This window comes from Aethalodelphis obliquidens, unplaced genomic scaffold (assembly GCF_003676395.1).
Source record: "Aethalodelphis obliquidens isolate GAN/ISIS:26980383/991018 unplaced genomic scaffold, ASM367639v1 scaffold5, whole genome shotgun sequence".
NCBI classification, from domain to species: Eukaryota; Metazoa; Chordata; class Mammalia; order Artiodactyla; family Delphinidae; genus Aethalodelphis; species Aethalodelphis obliquidens.
The window spans coordinates 66,602,966-66,625,651 of NW_020837949.1; the positions used below are offsets into that span (position 1 = coordinate 66,602,966).

General features: G+C 38.0%; 1 protein-coding gene across 6 annotated transcripts in view; it reads right to left on the bottom strand.

Annotated features, from left to right (window-relative positions):
* DGKB (diacylglycerol kinase beta) overlaps positions 1–22,686 on the bottom strand; it is a 704,177-nt gene that overhangs the window by 34,797 nt on the left and 646,694 nt on the right. For all 6 annotated transcript variants that reach the window (XM_027102569.1, XM_027102571.1, XM_027102570.1 and 3 more), the window contains 2 exons: positions 2,946–3,066; positions 1,808–1,868 (listed from right to left, as the gene is read on the bottom strand). In XM_027102569.1, the coding sequence (XP_026958370.1) occupies positions 1,808–1,868; positions 2,946–3,066 (182 nt within the window). The remainder of the gene's footprint in view (positions 1–1,807; positions 1,869–2,945; positions 3,067–22,686) is intronic.

Sequence of the window (22,686 nt, forward strand, 5' to 3'; positions counted from 1 at the left end):
CCATTATGTGCTACATACCTGACCTTGAGTAAGTTATCTGACCTCCTAATGACTCAGTTTTCTCCATCTGAAAAATGGTGATATCCGTTATTTAGACTTTGTGTGAATATTTAATGAATACTAATATAATGTTGTATGTCAATTATTTCTCCAAAAACCCCCAACACTACTCACCTGCAACCATGTTAACACCAGCACTTAGCACAATGCTTGTATTAATCTAAGATTAAGACCTACCTACCTCTAAAAAAAAAAATTAAAAAAAAAAAAAAAAGAACCTTGTCACTCCCTAAACACTTCCCCCTCCCAATTTTAACCACGGAGTAAATGGTACCCTCATTCACAGATAACAGCTACCCTCCATTCATCCCTTTCCCTCATTCCAATCCCTCATCACAAAGGGAACTCATTAACAACTCCCTGTTTCACCTCCACAGTGTGGCTCAAATCCACCCACTTCCTGGCCCCTTCTGCTGCCGAAGCCCAGACCACTCTGATAAACCCCGTCTCCCGGCTGCTACTCAGTACAATCCATTCTCCACATAGCAGCTAAGGTGAACTTTAAACATGTAAACCAGATGATACTTAAATCTCTCAATAGTTTCCTACTGCACTTAGAATCAGATGCTAATTCTTTACCATCATTTTTTCTACTTGATCTGTCCCCTGCCCATCTTTTCTACTTTACCTCTTACACTCTCACCCTACCTCTAAAAATTGTCGTTCCGTCATCCTTCTTACTGTTTAACATACTGAGCTTTTGACCCTCCTTTCAAAAAGGGCTCCCAGACTCACTTGTCTAAAGTAGTACTCTTCGGGCTTCCCTGGTGGTGCAGTGGTTGAGAGTCTGCCTGCGGATGCAGGGGACACGGGTTCGTTCCCCGGTCCGGGAAGACCCCATGTGCCGCGGAGCGGCTGGGCCCGTGAGCCATGGCCACTGAGCCTGCGCGTCCGGAGCCTGTGCTCCGCAACGGGAGAGGCCACAACAGTGAGAGGCCCGCGTACCGCAAAAAAATAAAAATAAAACTAAAAAAATAAAGTAGTACTCTTCATACTCCATCCAGTTCCTCTTTGTCATTTTTCATAACACTAGTAATCAAAAGTTATATTTATTATGCGTCTGTTTATAATTATTAATTTATTTAATCTCCTATTATCAGAATGTAAGTTCCTTGAGGACAATTATATTATTGAATACATTCTATTCCATGTTCTATTATTCCTATGTTTTATTATTGATCATGACGTATATTATTGATCAGGTTTCTATTCTTAGTGCCAAGAGAAGTGCCTAGCATATTACTGAAATGCAATAAAATGTTCACTATACAAATGAAATTTAGGGAGATCTAAATGTCTGAGTGAAATAATATCTCAGTATGCAGAGAACAACTACAATGGTCATTTTTCTATAGAGAAGGAAGACCTCAAATCCCCAAGTGGAGGCAAAAGAACAGATGGGTAATAAATTCAGGGAGAATTATGTTTGACGATCCCATAAATATTTTTCTTATAAGTCGTTCTGAAATAAGTACAAGAAAGGTTAAGAGAAACTTTATCAATTTTGCTTAGTTCCAGAGTTTATAATTGATCTACGGTATCCAAAGATTATACTTTCGCTAACACAAACATTCAAATGCTAATCATTGCCAAAAAAAAAAAAAAAAAATGGTACTGGGTGATAGGTCCAAAGCTTAGGTATTGTGATTATTTACTTATAGGAGTATGTGATTAGTTAGTTATGGGAATATATAGTATCTGGGAAGCAAAATTGAAAGTGACAGCATTTTAATTACTCTGTACTCACGGTGCATGGGGTCTGCATCCATGGTTCCCCATCGATCTGCATCGGCAGAGACTTGCTAGTCCTGGGGAAAAATATTTCATTTTAAGTTTAACATGGAAATACTTGATACAACAGACTATATGTCCCATAAAAAATTATGAGACCAGGGAATGCAAATATGGTAATAACTGGGTTCTGCACTCAAGTTATCTCTTTGAAAGGAACTTCAACTTTTTTTTTTGGCCACACCACGTGCCATGTGGGATCTTAGTTTCCCAACCAGGGATCAAACCTGCACCCCCTGCACTGGAAGCTCGGAGTCTTAACCACTGGACCACCAGGGAAGTCCTGGAACTTCAACTCTTGACTATTAATGAATATTTTGAAAGGTGTCTTCCTTACAGGAATGTTAAGAGTTTCCTGGTAACTGTCGTGATATAAACAAAAATTCTGGATGCCAAAAGACAAATGTAGTGTTTACGTTTAATGCCACAATCAGAATTCCTACAGCCAAAAGGGCCTCCCTTGTTTTCATGCAAACCCACATTGTAAATGTGGAGAAAAAGTGTTTGACATCTCAGATTTTCCAGTATCAGCACTTTCATATATATAACACCAATTATATCTGTGCTATAATCTGTGGTTTTACGTTAGGGTAAAAATAGACCTTTTCTCTACAGGTAAAATTTTGAAAAAATGTTTTTTGTAAAGATTTAAATGTAATACACATATAAAATCTTACTTTATAATAATCCATTATTTAATTTATAGAAGCAATGGTAGACTTTAGTCCATGAAAGAATTTAAGTTAATGGTGCGTCAACAGTGTTTTCATTGGGTAATTTGCCTAGTAGATACTTTGATGCTTCAGTAAATTAAACTGAGTGTAAGCCAGATTAGAGGGGGTAGAATTTGTATGTTAGAATTGTATCCACGGCCTCAACAAAAGAGAATCAAATTCCAATGGACATGGTAAGTAACAGTGAACCAACACTTTGTAAATACTGTCATTTTCATTATTTTGAAATATATCAGCATTAATCACTGATAATTTGAGGCACAGATAAAACAAACATGGTTATCAGAGTCTTGTATGGCTTTAATTAATTTGTAGTTATGCCATGTCAACCTCCTTTCTCAATTATAGAGAAAGAGCTACCTGATGACCACAGAGGAGCACTGAGCCAGCCGCCGCCCAGCACTTTTCAGTCCTGTGTATATTTGTCCCATCTCCATAGCTCCTTCCAAGCCAACCACCTCCAGCAGCTGATCGCTCAGATCTGAAAGAAAACAGAAACCTTGTAAATTACAGTGCATATGCATATGTGCACAATTTCATGTCATTAGATGTTCTGGAAATGAAAAATGAAAGCTACTTCACAAAGAAAGCTTCTCTGTCTTGGATACTCTACTAAAAGTAACGACAAGATGGCCTACTTTTGAAACGCTCAGTTTAACCAGACCCTGAGGTGCTGTGGGAAAAGATGTGCTGTCAGCTTATTCTAAAACAAAACGGGAAGAATGGATTCTGAGCCAAATAATGCCAAAAAATATACCAGTAGTTTTTAACATCAACAAACTTAACGTTATTCCACATGTATATATGGAACGTTTTACATCCCACAGCAGACATTTGGCGGCAGCAAATACACATTTCAATACTATAAATAAAGTATGAGGATATGCTGTCAAACATGATTTTGTTAAATTACTCGAAAAAAAGACCTTAGAGATCATGGAATTAAAGTTTCTCAATTTAAAGATAAGACTTGAGGCCCTAAATCATTGAGTGACTCGTCCAAAGTCATAGGTAAACTTGAGTAGGATGTCAAGTTTTTCTTGAATTTGAAAAAAAGAATTTTTTTTTTTTTATGATAAGGAATGTGCTACCAAATTCTACTTATAATTAGCACAATACAATCATAATTTTTTTTTTTTTTACCAGAGGACAGTAAAAAGAGGCTAATAGTATTACATATTGCTTGTCGACTGTTTCCTAAGTGCCTGTCACTGGATTAGTCACTCTCTGTATATCACCTTACTGGCTTCCCCCGCAAAACCAGTTTAAGACAAATATGATTATTAGAATTTACAGAGAGAGAAGCTAAAAATTAGAGAAGTTAATTTATTCATATTAACATACACAGGAAGTGACAGAGACAAAATTTGAATCCAATCACTCTGAGGCCTAACCACAATGCTGTATTTGATAAATGAGCCATACCAAAGAGAGATACTTTTAAAACTTATAGAAGTATTTCTCATTTAGGGAGTGAGAGTGTTCTGTGTGAGCTCCAAAGTCCCTTTTCAACCTGAAGACTTTCACTCAGTGGGAAAGCAGAGGAAGTACTAATGTCATAAAAGCCGACAGAGCGCGGTCTCAGCACACAGCCCCTTCGCTTACTTATTTGGCTCAGAACGCCTGAACCCTTGATTTGAAGGTAACATTCTAGATGCACATATACGATCCTTTTCTATACTGATATTTTCACGTAATCCCATGTATTTTCAAATGTCAATAAATTGTTTAGTATTGTTTTAGCAGCAACAAAAGCTGGAGGGGGTGGCATAGAGTGGCACAGGGTAGAGCATGATGATTATACAGATAACCATGTAATAGCTCGTCGTAGCTGAGGGTGGACTTGAAGAAAAACCAGCATGTGTGTGTTGTATGTACTCCATTTTGTACAGAAAGCCCTCATTCCCCACTAATGAATCCATTTGAGCACAAAGTTCAGAGAAATAAATGATATATTTTCAGCGTTGTTCAAATGTGTGGTGAATAGCACTTTGAAATCTCAAAGTTTGCTAGGCCCATGATCTTTGGCAAATTTTATATAGGCCCTGAAAACAAAAAGTGTAACCAATCCACTGTATTTTTTTTTGAAGAGAACTGACTTAAAAAAAACGATTATTTTTTAAACTTTAAGCTCTAGCTGCAGCATGAGATTTCTTCACGTGGACACGATCATTCAGCTACCAGATCAAATGTTAACAAGTCCTAATAACCGAGAACATTCACCTTGCTGTTCTAAACCCTATTTAGACTTACTTCTCATGAAACTTATCCTGTGTTTCTAGTTTAAATTTATGTTGCCAAGAACAGATGGACAAGGAATGGAAACATATTCTTTCAGCTGTAGCCGGCACTAAAATGTGCTTGGCTCTATAGCCTGGGTGTTAATATACGCATTTTTTAGATACATGTCAACCAGCAAACTGCACTGTGGCAAGCACTAAAACCCCAGATGTGTGTCTGGTGATATTTATAAAACAACAACCACCACAAAAGTGAAGTTCATATTTAGTATTATATATTTTCCACTGCTTGATTCTTAAATAGGTGAAACGTTATGCTGATTTCTGTAAGGATCTGGCTGATGGAAACTATTCTACAAGAAATGAAATACTTTCTCACAAGAGAGTTAATCTGTATAAGCCCTAACTTCTCCATGAATCACAGGGATTGCCTACACCCACACCATATTGCTACTGTCTACCACCCTCCTTCTGATTTTTTTCTTTCTTTTAATTTGTCTTTGTTTTTCTCCCTGCAAAAATGCCATGAAAATCAATTCTACCATTAATAATTGGTAATGAAGACATTTCTTACAGATTTAGAAGACCTAGGCTTTCAAACTTTCATGTTCTTGCTAACACAAAGAACTGTAGAGAAATGGTGGTCTATTTACTAGCTCTGGTCAAAGTAAATAAATACCATATTCCTTCTAATTAAGTGTTCAGAAAAAAAGAAATTCTAATTTGTGCTGCATAAATTTGCTCCCATAAACACTTTGACCTTTTTTTATACAGAAGCCTGCAATGTCTGTGTACAATTGCTGCCTCTTACATACTGTCTTTGAGGTCAGGGTCCTGACTGACTTCAGACAAAGATAATTTCTATATAATTTTGAATTCTGTTTCTACATGCGGTATCATCTAGAAACATCAAAGACTTCCTCACGTCACATTCTAGCTAAAATTTACTTTAAGTGCAGGTCCCTTGGGATGTCATAACCAACCAGATTCACCTCCTTAATTGGTCTGCTACCTGGCTATTGCTTTCATACTTAAAAGTAGGAGTAGTGAACTACAGCCCATGAACCGAATCCAGACCACTGCCTGTTTTGGTATGGCTTGCAAGAACGGTTTTTACATGTTTACAAATAGAAAAAAAAATTTAAATGACATATTGTGACATCTGAAGATACATTAACTTCAAATGTCACCATTCACAAATTAGTTTTTATTGGGACACAGCCACTCATTCGTTTAGGTTTTGTCTATGTCTGCTTTCACACTACAATGGCGGAAGAGAGTGGCTGCAGCAGAAATCACATGGCCCAGAAAACCTGCAATATTTATTACTCGTACCTTTAGAGAGAAAGAGCCAAACTCTGCTTAAGAAAACATTAACTACTTTGGGCCACTGAGTTTTTCACTTTAGTACTGCCACTATAAATCCTAATGGCATCACAGTGAGTGGCCTGAAAGACATAATGTCCGAGCACTCATTCCTCAGTGTGTGTATTGGTGCATAAAAGAGCTGCTCTCAACCATGGCATCTCACCACACTCATGTACTGTGAGGTTTCTTATAATCAGTTTGTTATCAATCATGTAATACCAAAGTTTCTAAATAACTCGGTTACAAAAGAAACTAGAGCAGCTTCACATTCAGCATTACGCTCAGTCATTGCATCTGGTTGGCTTTCTTGCGTGTGAAAGTAGAATCATAGGTAGGAAGGCAGAAGTTGCATCTGGGCCAGGAGATGCAGGTGAGAGCTCCCCCTGGGGGAGTCATCCGCTGAGCACTGAGAAAGCCTGACCTCCTGATATTGGGAAGTGTGTCTATTCCAAGGAAGATAGTGCTTTTGATCAATTAATGATATGAGATATACTTCTGAAGGGGAAAAATAGTACGTTCCTGAAAGAGTTAGCATATCTTTCCAAATTGCTCCAGGGGTACAACAGAGGCAACAGAATCTGCCAAATTTGGTATTTTCATATTTAAAATAGAGAGTCTAGAAGAGGTACTTCAGAGGAAAGAAACTTAATGAAATAAGCAAAACTGGCGTATAGTAGAGCAAGATTCTTAACACGGGTCAGTGACTCTGAATGCAGAAGAATGTAACTTTTTCACTAACATGTAATTGAAATTAAGCACTTCTTTCAATTATAAATTTAGGCAAGAAACCATAGTCGTAGTAGAAATATCTCTGACTTTGTCACTGACAGATATCATAGATATTTCCATATCACATTACAGTTGTTGCAATATTTCAAAATTCTATTTATAGTAATCTTTACTGACACCTTAATAATTATTGAGCCCCTCCCAGATTCTAAAGGTAATTTATTAATATGGGAAAAGAATCTAAAAAAGAGTGGATATATGTATATGTATAACTGATTCACTTTGCTGTATACCACTGTAAATCAACTATACTCCAATAAAAATATTTTTAAAAGAAGCACATATATTACTAAACCAAAATCTTAACATTTCAATATAATTGATTTCCTTTGTAATCCTGCATATTTTTTTGTGAATTTAAAAACATTACTCTGAGAGTCAGTAGATTTCACCAGACTGGCAAAAAGGACTATAATTCAAAAATGATAAGAAACTCTACTTTAGAGTTTAATTTGCCTTATGACTTTGTATATCTTTTCCTGAACATTGTAAGTGCTGCATTAGTGTTACACAGGGAATCAGGGGTATGAAACGTAAAATCTGAAAGTCAGGGGTGCGGTATAGATTTGAGAACACAGGAGCAGAACAGCTAATAAATGGATAATATTTATTCGTAGCTTAGGCTCTTCGTTTTTGACAGTTATACCCTGATAATATGTCTCATTATGTAATTGTTTCAGACTGTCATATGTAGGGAACAGAAGAGGATGCATTACGAACACAGACTGAATGTGGGTTGTAGCATTTTGGCATCTCGTTGAATATAGTGTGTACTGAAGGGAGAGGAATGGGGTGTAGGCAGGGCAGGACATACTCCTTCATAGATGGTGTCCAGCAACATGCTGCAACACAGGGGGCAGCTATGTCCTGGGGCACACTCATTGACTCAGCAAGGACATTTTGTCATCACCTAAATTGCTAATTGTATCACCAACAATTAAGTCCTTATTTGGCCAGGGCGAGACGAAGCTAGCTATAGAGTTGTACCTTCTGATTGTGGGTAGATTATATGCCTTCCAGTGATGCTCGTTTTATCTAGCAGACATTTGAAACATGCCTGAGGATCCAGAATAAACTTTTAAAAAGCCAAGGGATGTATGAAATTCCTCCATCAAAGCAAACGCTTCAAGGATTCTTTTCTAACATGTCCATCTATTGCCCGTTGATTTTTTTTTTTTTTAATAAATTTATTTATTTATTTATTTTTGGCTGTGTTGGGTCTTTGTTACTGGGTGCAGGCTTTCTCTAGCTGCGGCGAGCGGGGACTACTCTTCGTGGTGGTGCGCGGGCTTCTCATCGCGGTGGCTTCTCTTGCTGCAGAGCACGGGATTTGGGCGTGCGGGCTTCAGCAGCTACGGCTCTCCTGCTCTAGAGTGCAGGACCGGCAGCTGCGGCTCACGGGCCCAGCTGCTCCACGATCTTCCCGGACCCGGGCTCGAACCCGTGTCCCCTGCATTGGCAGCCAGGCTCCCAACCACTGCGCCACCAGGGAAGTCCTGCCCATTGATTCTTAATTTACATGTACTCCCCATGAACATAAATAGCTATTTTCCCCTACCTCCAAAAATTAGAAAATGCAATTAGCAAAGGGCCCGAGTGGACAGAGCTAAGCAAAAATGTATTAATATGAACTCTGTGTTTCACAGTACAAGTATATTTAAAGCAAAATGTTAGCACCTCAGGGAACCTACTATACAATTACAGGTCTATCAAGAAAATGGAGATTATATATATGGTACGCCTACTATGAGCAGGCTCTCTTCTAAGGGATTTACAGGCATTTTTTCCATTTAAGACTCCCAATAATTCCTTGAGGCTGGCATTATCCTCCCCATTTTATTGATGAGGAAACTATGTTACCAGTTCAAGTCTTCACACATAGTTGAAAATCTGGTTTTCCAGCTAGGTTTCTTGACTCCAAAATCCATGTTATTGTACATATTGACCACAGTAAGAACTAACCAATTAAATGTTATCAGTAATTGAAAGAAAAAATACTACAAAGAAATATGTGATACCTTAAAATGGTACCATTAATAATCCCATCAGTAAATCATTTCAGATGCTGTCACCAAATTATAATACAGTATAAAACTCTCATTCACAATGCTACTCCAGGTCATGTGTGTGAATTACACTGTGAAGAGTCTATAAGAAGGCTGAGAAACACAAAATACTTTTTGAAAGGACTTCTATCCAAAGTAGTCAGAAAATAAAAACGAAAAAGTTTAGAATGTAGTGCACAAACGGATTAAAGAGAGTTATGAAAATCTAGCAGTGTGAAATATCCCATTCTTTGCTGAAATCTGAAAAAATAAGGAGTTAAGGTATATACATAAATATATGTACAGCGGAATCACATGCCTGACTTTAAAAATGACTTTTAAAGAATAGATTTCATCATCTCTTTTAAAGCCATCTGTTTTTTAAAAACAACCAGCTAGAGCTGACTATAACTTCGTGTATTTTCATTCTAAAATTCTGAACTTCCCTAAATGGATCCAAAAAAAAAGTAAAGACCAGAAATCATAGTGTGGCATACTGTCAACACCTCTCTATTGTGACCAAAGTAGTTCAGGGCCTGCAACCGCTTTGTTACGGCGTACTTGAAAGATGACCTTCACCTCAGGACACACAACCCAAGAAATCGTACGCATTTCATTCACAAGGCCATAAAGAGCCAGCTTAAAGACCTCCCACAGCAGTCTATTACAACTGGCAATGTGGATTATCAGTAAATGTAAGCAGAGAGTTTATGAGCACAAGCTAGCAGTGAATCTGAACATTGCTGCTTCTGGGATCTTGAGTCAGTTTGTTCTCGTTAAGCTTGGTGGAGGGAGTGAAGGCTGTCTCTTGTTTTCTGTGTGAATGAGCCATTAGTGTGTGAGGGGATGTTTTCACAGCACCATGCCTCCCCTGCCCTCTTCCATAAACCAAGCTACTTCATGTGTCTCCTCATATTAGTGGCATCACTAAACAAAGCGAGTGCCCATGTATGAAGGCTGATGTCAGCAAATTCTGAGTTAACTTCTGGAGGGGCATCCTGCATCATAACACTGATGCCTGCTAAGGGGCTAAAGTCACAACCAATCCTTACTCTCCTAAGAATTAAGCAGTTCCAGGGCTTCCCTGATGGTGCAGTGGTTAGGAATCTGCCTGCCAATGCAGGGGACACGGGTTTGAGCCCTGGTCCGGGAGGATCCCACATGCCGTGGAGCAACTAGGCCCATGTGCCACAACTGCTGAGCCTGCGCTCGGGAGCCCGCGAGCCACAACTACTGAGCCCATGCGCCGCAACTGCTGAAGCCTGGGGGCCTGGAGCCCATGCTCTGCAGCAGGAGAAGCCACTGCAACGAGAAGCCCACGCATTGCAACGAAGGGTGGTCCCCGCTCGCCACAACTAGAGAAAGCCCGCGCGCAGCAACGAAGACCCAACGCAGCCGATAAATAAATAAAATGAAGAAAAAAAAGAATTGGCTACCATCTTTAAAAAAAAAGAATTAAGCAGTTCCAACAATTAAGAAACAACTTAAAATCCAATTTAGTAGAGGGTAGTGCCAATATTATTTTACATATGGCTATGTATGTGATCTTTATATTCAATTTCCAGAAGCACTATGCACACCAGTATTTTATTGAAATGTATTACAGAATATAATAGTATAGATTTACTGTCGCCTTATTTTAATTTCAACAAAATATGAAACACACTTGTGAAAAGGTAAAATTTTTAAATCATGTTAAAACATTTGAACTAATTTATAAACTTAAGGCTATAAATTAAAGACAAAATATAATTGTGAAGAATAGTGATTTATACTAAAAATCATCCTGTATAAAAGAGCTGGTTTGGATATCCAATTATACCTGGTAACATATAAATATTATACCCCTAGCAAGAGACTGAGGAACTCTAATACATTGGGGTTACTGTGCTTTCTCAGGCCATTTGCATAAAAACACTGCTGGTCAGAAGTAAATCCTACTCTTCTGGCAGTCTGTCTTCAGAAAGGAGGCTACATAACTAGATAGAATGAAATTCAAATCTTCTTTGGAACTTTTTGATAGCGGTTAAAATATAGGATTATATCCTGAAATCTGGTGTCCTGCCGGAGAGCCCTTGAAAACCTGCTGAGTTCAAGGCTCTGCACAACAGGAGTCCCAGTTTCTGATGAGAACAGTGTGGGTTTAAGGAGTTTTAATGTTTTGCAGGAGCAACGACTCCACCCCAATCCCCACAACTGTGGACAGGGCATGAGGGCAGGACTGAGACAGGAACTGTGATGGCCTCAGGCACTAACAACACACTTAACATCGCCACTGCCTCGCCACTTAAAGATGAACGAACAGAAAAAAAAAAAAAGATGAACGCGTCTCTTTTATTTATTTATTTTTTTTGCGGTACTTGGGCCTCTCACTGATCGTGGCCTCTCCCATTGCGGAGCACAGGCTCCAGACACGCAGGCTCAGCGGCTATGGCTCACGGGCCCAGCCGCTCTGCGTTATGTGGGATCTTCCCGGACAGGGGCACGAACCCGTGTCCCCTGCATCGGCAGGCGGACTCTCAACCACTGCGCCACCAGGGAAGCCCGATGAACGCTTCTTGACTCATTCAAGTCAGAGAAGACACTGCTTCATTTGGCTTTTCATTCTTTTAGGCTTATGGTAGATTATAGACAGATGGGCCAACATCTTTAACAGGCTACCGGTTAACAAGTTAGTATAGATTTAAACACACCTGAATTCTTCTGTTTTGTACATATCCTCCCTCTTTTCTTTCTTATGCTGTAAGAGAATTCTGTTTCATGACTTTATAGCTACAGAAGAAGAATTATATTACATCTTGGATTACTAAATTGAATTAATGTTGACATAAGTAGTTTTATTTGGATGGCCTTTTTAAATTAATCCCATTTGTAAATACTTATAAGAAATTCAATATCCTTTGTCATGTCAATTACAAAGTTAGCAGAGAAATCCATTCCACACATGAAATCACTTAGAAGAGAGAACTTGTAACCTACTACTGTGTAGGAGATTTTCAGTGTCTATTCACCTCATGAGCTTATTAATCATGTACTGACAAGTTTCCAAAGAGCTTGAATTTTTAAAAAATAAAGAATAAGCCCTTGTTTGTAGACATGTTGAGGGATTCAAATAAGTACAAAAGGTCTCTGTGAAAAAGTTTTTCTTTACATTTTAAAAAGCATGTCATTTTATCTTTATAAAAGAACTACACTGATACTAATTCATCTTCTAGGAAATACAGCAACAACATTCATGACCAATAGTAACATGAAAAGCAGAAATGGAACATTCAAAGTATGTTCATCCCTAACAACACTTGAGAATGTAAGAGAAGTTCAAATGTACACTTTCAGATTTCCAAACTGAGAAACTCAGGACTTTATCTCCCCTTTCAAGGAGTGCCTTTGGGGGTAGTGGAAGCCAAAACCGCTTTCATAGTACAAAATTTACGAATATAATTCATTCTTCTCCTACCTCCTCATATAAGAAATATATCCTTTTTAAAAAATAGTTTAAAGTACTACTGTGTTGATACTCTTGGTACAAAGAAAATTTATTCTACTTAGTAGTATACTTTTAAAAGTTATTTATTTAAAAGGGCTTCACTGTATTGGTCTTGTAGCCCTTCATACAACTGAACAAAAGCAGTTCTATGAAAGAAGTCTAAACTTGGACAAATCATAAAAAAAAAGCAAAGTTCCTCTCTGTTTTTATCAAATTTGATTGCTGCAGCTGTTCCCAGTTTCTGTATTTTAAAAATAGTCTTATTCAGTGCCTTGTTGGCTAAAGGCCAGAGTGCCATTAGAACATGCTGTATGGAAAACCTCTATTCAGTTACAGATACAGAAATATATTTAAGATCAGTGGGGGTCATCTGCAGCGAACACTTGGAAAGGAAAATAGAATTTTAATGTGTTTGGACCGATCGCCACTTTTACCCGATAGTTTAAAGCTCCTGTGCAGAACCTTCCTATTCATCTTTTTCCTCTTAGTTGGGTAAAAATGCAGAATGAGTATCAATTTCACTGGAAAAATATTATTAGAAAGTTCTATTCCTCAAATAGTATTTGTATAGCTGAGATTCACATTTCAAAGAATACCTACTAGTGGCTTCTGTTGGACAAGTTGGTAGGTATGCACCCATCCAGTGGAAAGGTACATACATATTACTGAGCAAACGTTACAAAAGGATTTTCAACTTCTCTCTGATGTAGGCTACCTAACTAAGGTCACTAGGTGTGAAACAGACCCATGTATGCAAGGGAAATGAGCCTAGGGACTCATTCTGGACTGACAAAGTCATACTCTTGGGCTTGAAGTATGTGGGGATCAGGTCAAAGAGTTGAATTTGGTAGAATCTCAGAGCTGTACTCAGATATTCAGTTCTTTCCTTATTTTTTTTTCTTTTAGCAAAGGATTCAATAAAACTAGCATTTGGGACTAAACAGATTCATAATGGAATGTTAATTTAAGTTGCAAGTAAAAAGACTCTGTTCTGCAGTGATCATCAATAAAAAGAAGAAATTTCTGAAGCCAAGGAATGAGAATAATAAGGAAGAATTAAAGAGCAGGTGTCTAGAGAGAACCCACGTGAGAGGAGAACTCTTCATTACGGAATGTATATCACTGACAAGAAGTTTACCTTTCTTGAAAGCTAACATGTTAGCTTTCCACAATTTGGGAAAGTCTGGCAGGAAACATGAATTTCTGGAGTCAGAGACCCAAGACTATTACCCACAACACTGCTGTCAGCCCCCTGAACCTCAGTTGCCAAAAGGTGAAGCAAAGAGCATTTCCAGCTTAGAGTCAAAGGGGGATAGAGAAACTAGGTCAGCATTCTGCAGGCTTCTTGGGATAGGATTGGGCTCACTGTCAACCCAGGGGCAGAAGTAAAACCCAGACCCGTGTTATTTCCACAAGGAATGAGGATGAAGACATGATGCCCCGGTGTTTCTGGTGCAAGACACATAGAACCAAAAATTCAGTGGGATTGAACTGGTATGTAGAACAAAGCTGTACCATAACTGGGCTAGGGGCAGTCTACTGTAAAGAATATCTTCATTACTCTATTAAGTTAATACAATAATTTAACTGTTACTCTTTATGAGTTTTGAAATAAAAGTAGTAGTGATGACAAAGTATACAATAAAATATACGATATTTTAGATCTCTGGGTAGAATATTAGAAAATAAGACATTTGTTATTTACCACATGCTTATTATAATCTCAGGAATAACAAAAACAAAAATGTCAAAACAAAAAATATCAGAGAAAAATTAAAATCATACATATCAGTTGCTAAGCTAGGTGCTAAGGATACAGCGGGTGAGCAAAACATAAATGAAGACTGAATACAATCTCTGGAAAGCAGAAGTTCACATTTCAGTGTAGGTTCAGAAATGAACATACGTCTGGAGCTCCTAGAGGGCAACTTGCTACTACATGGGAGGAGCCATTCTGGTTAATAAATTGTTTGAGCACTTAGATTCAGCCATTCCTGAACCTTGCCAGTGATTTTTTTTTTTCTATATGACCAAATATATACACTTTGTATCTTTCAAAATCATTTCAAACATTTAAAATAACAGTCTAGTTTTTTTTTCTTTAATAGATCTCTATTGGAGTATAATTGCTTCACAATACTGTGCTAGTTTCTGTTGTACATCAAAGCGAATAAGCCATATGTATACACATGTCCCCATATCCCCTCCGTCTTGAGCCTCCCTTCCATCCTCCCTATCCCACCCCTCTAGGTCATCACAAAGCACCGAGATGGATCTCCCTGTGCCATGCTGCTGTTTCCCACTAGCTAACTATTGCGGTACGCGGGCCTCTCACTGTTGTGGCCTCTCCCGTCGCGGAGCACAGGCTCTGGACGCGCAGGCTCAGCGGCCATGGCTCACGGGCCCAGCCACTCCGCGGCACGTGGGATCCTCCCGGACCAGGGCACGAACCCGCATCCCCTGCATCGGCAGGCGGACTCTCAACCACTGCGCCACCAGGGAAGCCCCTAACTATTTTACATTCGGTAGTGTTATTTAGCCAGTTGAATTGGGTTTCCCTCACTTACAACTGAATGGCACCTGAGTGTCATGACTTCCGGTTCTTAGCATTGCCAGATTCACCCTCCTCAGTGTACTCTGGTGGTATCATTCTCCTTCCCTGACACATTTCATTGATTTGTATTCACTAAAGTGCAAGAACCTTGGCACTCAGCTAGCCATAATCTTAACTTTATTTCCAATGTTCCTCTATGCAAATTTTCACACCTTGTTCAAACTACTATTTTTCTGTTCCCTAAAATAGGACCCATTGCTACTACTCTACTCCTCAATATTAAGGAAAGTTTTTTCCTCTCTAACGTAAACTCTGTTAGTCCTTTAAGGTTCAGTTTAATAACACCTCTTCTGTAATGCTTTCTTTTATGTCACCAACCCGCTGCTAAATGTTATAAAAACACTCTATCTTTATGACCCTTTTGACACTCAACCCACAGTGTGAGGCAGCAAACACAGTAACAAAGATTCACATAAGGTGGACCTGGAGTGCAAGACCTAGCAGTTAAACAATGACACATGTCACTTTTCACTTTGGTCATCTCATTGCCTAATGGACTATATGAGAGCTCCTAACTGTTGAGCATAACCATTATCAATATTTTAGTCCAATTATGATTCCCCCCCACTACTCACAAAAGTAATCCCAATTTTTACATAGCTATTATGAATTTCCGATGATCTCATTTTGTTCCATCCTGATTAGGAATTTTGGCAAGAATTTTTATTTTCCTGGTTTAAAGTTCATCTTTGTATTTTGTTATATCATACATATTGTTTCAGAATAACTAACATTCATTGCTCATTTATCCATTCATTTCATGCTACAAAATTACACTGAATACCAAACAGATTCTCAGTAGATCAATATATGCCAGGTACTGTGGAAAGCAACTGAGACTGATGTGAATGATGTTACAGTTCCTAACTTCAAACAGGTTAGTATCCTTAAGAGAAAGGATAAAAAGAGTAAAAAAAAAAAAAAAAAAAAAAAAACCAACAACAAAAAAAAACTGTAACGTAGTATACTTAGTGCTGCAATAGACACATATTCTATGTCTACATTGACAAAAATGCTGAGTGTTTAATTCTACGGATGGTAGCTGGGGTGGGGAGAACTTGGATAGGAGAAGTTTAGGGGAAGTCTTTCTGGACTGATGATATTGATGGTAAATTTTAGTTTTCTCATGCTGGGTTAAGTGAAGCTCTTCCAGGATGAGAAAAGAGTATGGAAACACAATGACATTTAAAATGACATGGTATGTTCAGTGAATTATAAAAGTCTCCATTTTCCTGGATTGTAAGTAGCATGAGGAAGAGTTGTGAGAAATGAGGTAATGAGGACTCAGTCATGAAGGGCCTTATAAACCTTGATTGGATCCTTGGTTTTCCCTGCATTTGACTGAGGGCCAGTTAAAATTTCTAAGCTAAGTAGAGAAGTGATTACATTTAAAATTAAAAGTAACATTTAGGGAGTGATGTGGAAGATAGACTGCAAAGAAAGGAGGTAAGAAGCAGAGTGGTCAGTTAGAGCACCGCTGAAATAACCCTGGTGAGGGATGACAAAGACATAGACAAGGCCACGACCATGTGCATGGAAGGGAAAGTTGCGTAGGAGATAGCACTGGCAGTGCCGTGAACTGGGAGATGGGGAGTGTTGGAAGGAATGATGATGTCCAGGTTCATGCTCGTGATGCAAGCCGATGGTAATGCTATCAACCAAGATGAGGAAAGCTGGCGGAAAGCCAGTGGGAAAGCAAAGAACAGGGTGAGTTTGGCTTAGGATATGCTGATATCATGGTCTCTGTGGGACATTCACAAAGAGCCCTGTGAAAGTCCAGAGAGGACTGCTTGGAGAAAACATATCCATAGATATGAACACTATCTCTAAATTAACTTAAAATCTTAAAAGGTTGAGAATCATACACTGGTGTTTTGGAGTTTCCTGTTGTTTTGTTTTGTTTTTAGATCCCCAAATGTACAACCTGGCACACAGCAGACAATCAATAAGCATATGTTAAATTAGTAAAAAGGTACTGTATTAAGTACGCTTGAAGCTTTTCTGATAGGCCTCTATAAGTCCTCCAAAAAAAGACAGACTCACCTTTGAATTTGTTTTATAATGAGTACTCGCTGGGAAAAAAAAGGCTCATGATTTTAGAGAAACATTCTTGAAGTGACAAACAACGTATTGTTTTTGATTAAAGATAAATATTCATAGATTATCTTTTATATAGTAGTTACTTCTTACATTTACCTGGCTCTGTTTTGTTTCCCACATTTTCTCATGATTTAATACACTCATAGTATTTAAGAACTATGGTTAAGCCATTGTTAGATGAATTTTTTTTTAACTTGCAATGGAAGATTTCTTACTGATACAATTTTATAGAGAGAGAAAAGAAGTCACAGAAGATAAATTAGGGTGTCTAGGGTTCTTCTCAGGATATTACATTTACTCCCTGCATCTCAAGCATACTGGTGGAAAGATTCTTTGGAATCTGGATAACTGTCATTAGTTAATAATGTCAAGGTAATTTTGAAAGGCAAAAGTTCTTCTTATCTAGCCATTTTGTTTTTGGAAACTCCTTTGTCATTACTGATTCTTCTCAACCTTCGACATGATTCAAAATATTGATAACTTCATTATTTTTACTGACTACTGTAAAGATTGAAATCAGTTGGCCACTTTCTTTGGTATATGTTAAATAGCATAAGTAAATTAGGACTAAGTCTATAATACAATAAAGTATTATATAACTACCAACTAAATGTTTTGTTTTCAAATGTTTCCAAAAATGATTATAATTTTTTTAACATCTTATTAGAGTACAATTGCTTTATAATGGTGTGTCAGTTTCTGCTCTATAACAAAGTGAATCAGATATACATATACATATGTCACCATATCTCTTACCTCTTGCGTCTCTGACCCACCCTCCGTATCCCACCCCTCTAGGTGGTCACAAAGCACGAAGCTAATCTCCCTGTGCTATGCAGCTGCTTCCCACTAGCTATCTATCTTACATTTGGTAGTGTATATGTGTCCATGCCACTCTCTCACTTCGTCCAAGCTCACCCTTTCTCCTCCCCGTATCCTCAAGTCCATTCTCTAGTAGGTCTGCATCTTTATTCCCTTCTTGCCCATAGGTTCTTCTGACCATTTTCTTTCTTTTTTTTTTAGATTCCATATATATGTGTTAGCATACGGTATTTGTTTTTCTCTTTCTGACTTACTTCACTCTGTATGACAGTCTCTAGGTCCACCTACCTCACTACAAATAACTCAGTTTCATTCCTTTTCACGGCTGAGTAATATTCCATCGTATACACGTGCCACATCTTTAACCACTCATCTGTCGATGGACGCTTAGGTTGCTTCCATGTCCTGGCTATTGTAAATAGAGCTGCAATGAACATTGTGGTATATGACATGACACTTTTTGAATTATGGTTTTCTCAGGGTATATGCCCAGTAGAGAGATTGCTGAGTCGTATGGTAGTTCTATTTTTAGTTTTTTAAGGAACCTCCATACTGTCCTCCATAGTGGCTGTATCAATTTACATTCCCACAAACAGTGCAAGAGGGCTCACTTTTCTCCACACCCTCTCCAGCATTTATTGTTTCTAGATTTTTTGATGATGGCCATTCTGACTGGTGTGGGATGATATCTCATTGTAGTTTTGATTTGCATTTCTCTAATGATTAGTGATGTTGAGCATTCTTTCATGTGTCTGTTGGCAGTCTGTATATCTTCTTTGGAGAAATGTCTATTTCGGTCTTTTGCCCATTTTTGGATTGGGTTGTTTGTTTTTTTTGATATTGAGCTGCATGAGTTGCTTGTATGTTTTGGAGATTAATCCTTTGTCAGTTGTTTCATTTGCAAATATTTTCTCCCATTCTGAGGGTTGTTTTTTCGTCTTGTGTATGGTTTCCTTTGCTGTGCAAAAGCTTCTAAGTTTCACTAGGTCCCATTTGTTTATTTTTGCTTTTATTTCCATTTCTCTAAGGAGGAGGGTCAAAAAGAATCTTGCTGTGATTTATGTCATAGACTGTTCTGCCTGTGTTTTCCTCTAAGAGTTTGATGGTGTCTGGCATTACATTTAGGTCCTTATCCATCTTGAGTTTATTTTTGCATATGGTGTTATGGAGTGTTCTAATTTCATTCTTTTATATGTAGCCGTCCAGTTTTCCCAGCACCACTTATTGAAGAGGCTGTCTTTTCTCCACTGTATATTCTTGCCTCCTTTATCAAAGATAAGGTGACCATATGTGCATGGGTTTATCTCTGGGCTTTCTATGCTGTTCCATTGATCTATATTTCTATTTTTGTGCCAGTACTATACTATCTTGATTACCGTAGCTCTGTAGTATAGACTGAAGTCTGGGAGCCTGATTCCTCCAGCTCCATTTTTCTTTCTCAAGATTGCTTTGGCTATTCGGGGTCTTTTGTGTTTCCACACAAATTGTGAAATTTTTTGTTCTAGTTCTGTGAAAAATGCCAGTGGTAGGGCTTCCCTGGTGGCACAGTGGTTGAGAGTCCGCCTGCTGATGCAGAGGACACTGGTTCGTATCCCAGTCCGGGAGGATTCCACATGCCATGGAGCAGCTGGGCCCGTGAGCCATGGCTGCTGAGCCTGCATGTCCGGAGCCTGTGCTCCACAACGGGAGAGGCCACAACAGTGAGGGGCCCGCGTGCCACAAAAACAAAAAACAACAAAAAAAGATGCCAGTGGTAGTTTGATAGGGATTGCATTGAATCTGTAGATTGCTTTGGTTAGTAGAGTTATTTTCACAGTGCTGATTCTTCCAATCCAAGAACATGGTATATCTCTCCATCTATTTGTATCATCTTTAATTTCTTTCAACAGTGTCCTATAGTTTTCTGCATATAGGTCTTTTGCCTCCTTAGGTAGGTTTATTCCTAGGTATTTTATTCTTTTTGATGCAATGGTAAATGGGAGTGTTTCCTTAATTTCTCTTTCAGATTTTTCATCATTAGTGTATAGGAATGCCAGAGATTTCTGTGAATTAATTTTGTATCCTGTTACTTTGCCAAATAAATTGATTAGCTCTCGCAGTTTTCTGGTAGCATCTTTAGGAGTCTCTATGTATAGTATCATGTCATCTGCAAACAGTGACAGCTTTAATTCTTCTTTTCCAATTTGGATTCCTTTTATTTCTTTTTCTTCTCTGATTGCCATGTCTAAAACTTCCAAAACTATGTTGAATAAGAGTGGTGAGAGTGGGCAACCTTATCTTATTCCTGATCTTAGTGGAAATGATTTCAATTGTTCACCATTGAGGACAATGTTGGCTGTGGGTCCGTCATATATGGCCTTTATTATGTTGAGGAAAGTTCCCTCTATGCCTACTTTCTGGAGGGTTTTTATTATAAATGGGTGTTGAAATTTGTCAAAAGCTTTCTCTGCATCTATTGAGATGATCATATGGTTTTTCTCCTTCAATTTGTTAATATGGTGTATCACATAGATTGATTTGCATATATTGAAGAATCCTTGCATTCCCAGGATAAACCCCACTTGATCATGGTGTATGATCCTTTTAATGTGCTGTTGGATTCTGTTTGCTAGTATTTTATTGAGGATTTTTGCATCTATTTTCATCAGTGATATTGGACTGTAGTTTTATTTCTTTGTAACATCTTTGTCTGGTTTTGGTATCAGGGTGATGGTGGCCTCGTAAAATGAGTTTGGAAGTGTTCCTCTCTCTGCTGTATTTTGGAAGAAATTGAGAAGGATAGGTGTTAGCTCTTCTCTAAATGTTTGACAGAATTTGCCTGTGAAGCCATCTGGTCCTGGGCTTTTGTTTGTTGAAACATTTTTAGTCACAGTTTCAATTCCAGTGCTTGTGATTGGTCTGTTCATATTTTCTATTTCTTCCTGGTTCAGTCTCGGAATGTTGTGCATTTCTAAGAATTTGTCCATTTCTTCCAGGTTGTCCATTTTATTGGCATACTGTTGCCTGTAGTAATCTCTCATGATCCTTTGTATTTCTGCAGTGTCAGTTGTTACTTCTCCTTTTTTCATTTCTAATTCTACTGATTTGAGTCTTCTCCCTTTTTTTTCTTGATGAGTATGGGTAACGGATTATCAATTTTGTTTATCTTCTCAAAGAACCAGTTTTTAGTTTGACTGATCTTTGGTATCAATTCCTTCATTTCTTTTTCATTAATTTCTGATCTTATCTTTATGACTGCTTTCCTTCTGCAAACTTTGGGGGTTTTTTGTTCTTCTTTCTCTAATTGCTTTAGGTGTAAGGTTAGGTTGTTTATTTGAGATGTTTCTTGTTTCTTAAGGTAGGCTTGTATAGCTATAAACTTCCCTCTTAGAACTGCTTTTGCTGCATCCCATAGGATTTGGGTCATTGTGTTTACACTGTCATTTGTTTCTAGGTATTTTCTGATTTCCTCTTTGATTTCTTCAGTCATCTCTTGGTTATTAAGTAGTGTGTTGTTTAGCCTCCATGTGTTTGTATTTCTTATAGATTTTTTCCTGTAATTGATATCTAGTCTCATAGTGTTGTGGTCGGAAAAGATACTTGATACGATTTCAATTTTCTCAAATTTACGAAGGCTTGATTTGTGACCCAAGATATGATCTAACCTGGAGAATGTTCCACAAGCACTTGAGAAGAATGTGTATCCTGTTGTTTTTGGATGGAATGTCCTATAAGTATCAATTAAGTCCATCTTGTTTAATGTATCATTTAAAGCTTGTGTTTCCTTATTTATTTTCATTTTGGATGATCTGTCCATGGGTGAAAGTGGGGTGTTAAAGTCCCCTACTATGGTTGTGTTACTGTCGATTTCCCCTTTTATGGCTGTTAGCATTTGCCTTATTTATTGAGGTGCTCCTATGTTGGGTGCATAAATATTTACAATTGTAATATCTTCTTGGATTGATCCCTTGATCATTATGTAGTGTCCTTCTTTGTCTCTTCTAATAGTCTTTGTTTTAAAGTCTGCTTTTTCTTATATGAGAATTGCTACTCCAGCTTTCTTTTGATTTCCATTTGCATAGAATATCTTTTTCCATCCCCTCACTTTCAGTCTGTATGTGTCCCTAAGTCTGAAGTGGGTCTCTTGTAGACAGCATATATACAGGTCTTGTTTTTGTATCCATTCAGCCAGTCTACATCTTTTGGTTGGAGCATATAATCCTTTTACATTTAAGGTAATTATCGATATGTATGTTCCTATTACCATTTTCTTAATTGTTTTGGGTTTATTATTGTAGGTCTTTCCCTTCTCTTGTGTTTCTTGCTTAGAGAAGGTCCTTTAGCATTTGTTGTAAAGCTGGTTTGGTGGTGCTGAACTCTCTCAGCTTTTGCTTGCCTGTAAAGCTTTTAATTTCTCTGTCCAATCTGAATGAGATCCTTGCTGGGTAGCATAATCTTGTTTGTAGGTTTTCCCCTTTCATCACTTTAAATATGTCCTGCCAGTCCCTTCTGGCTTGCAGAGTTTCTGCTGAAAGATCACCTGTTAACCTTATGGGGATTCCCTTATGTGTTACTTGTTTTTCCCTTGCTGCTTTTAATATTTGTTCTTTGTATTTAATTTTTGATAGTTTGATTAATATGTGTCTTGGCGTTTTTC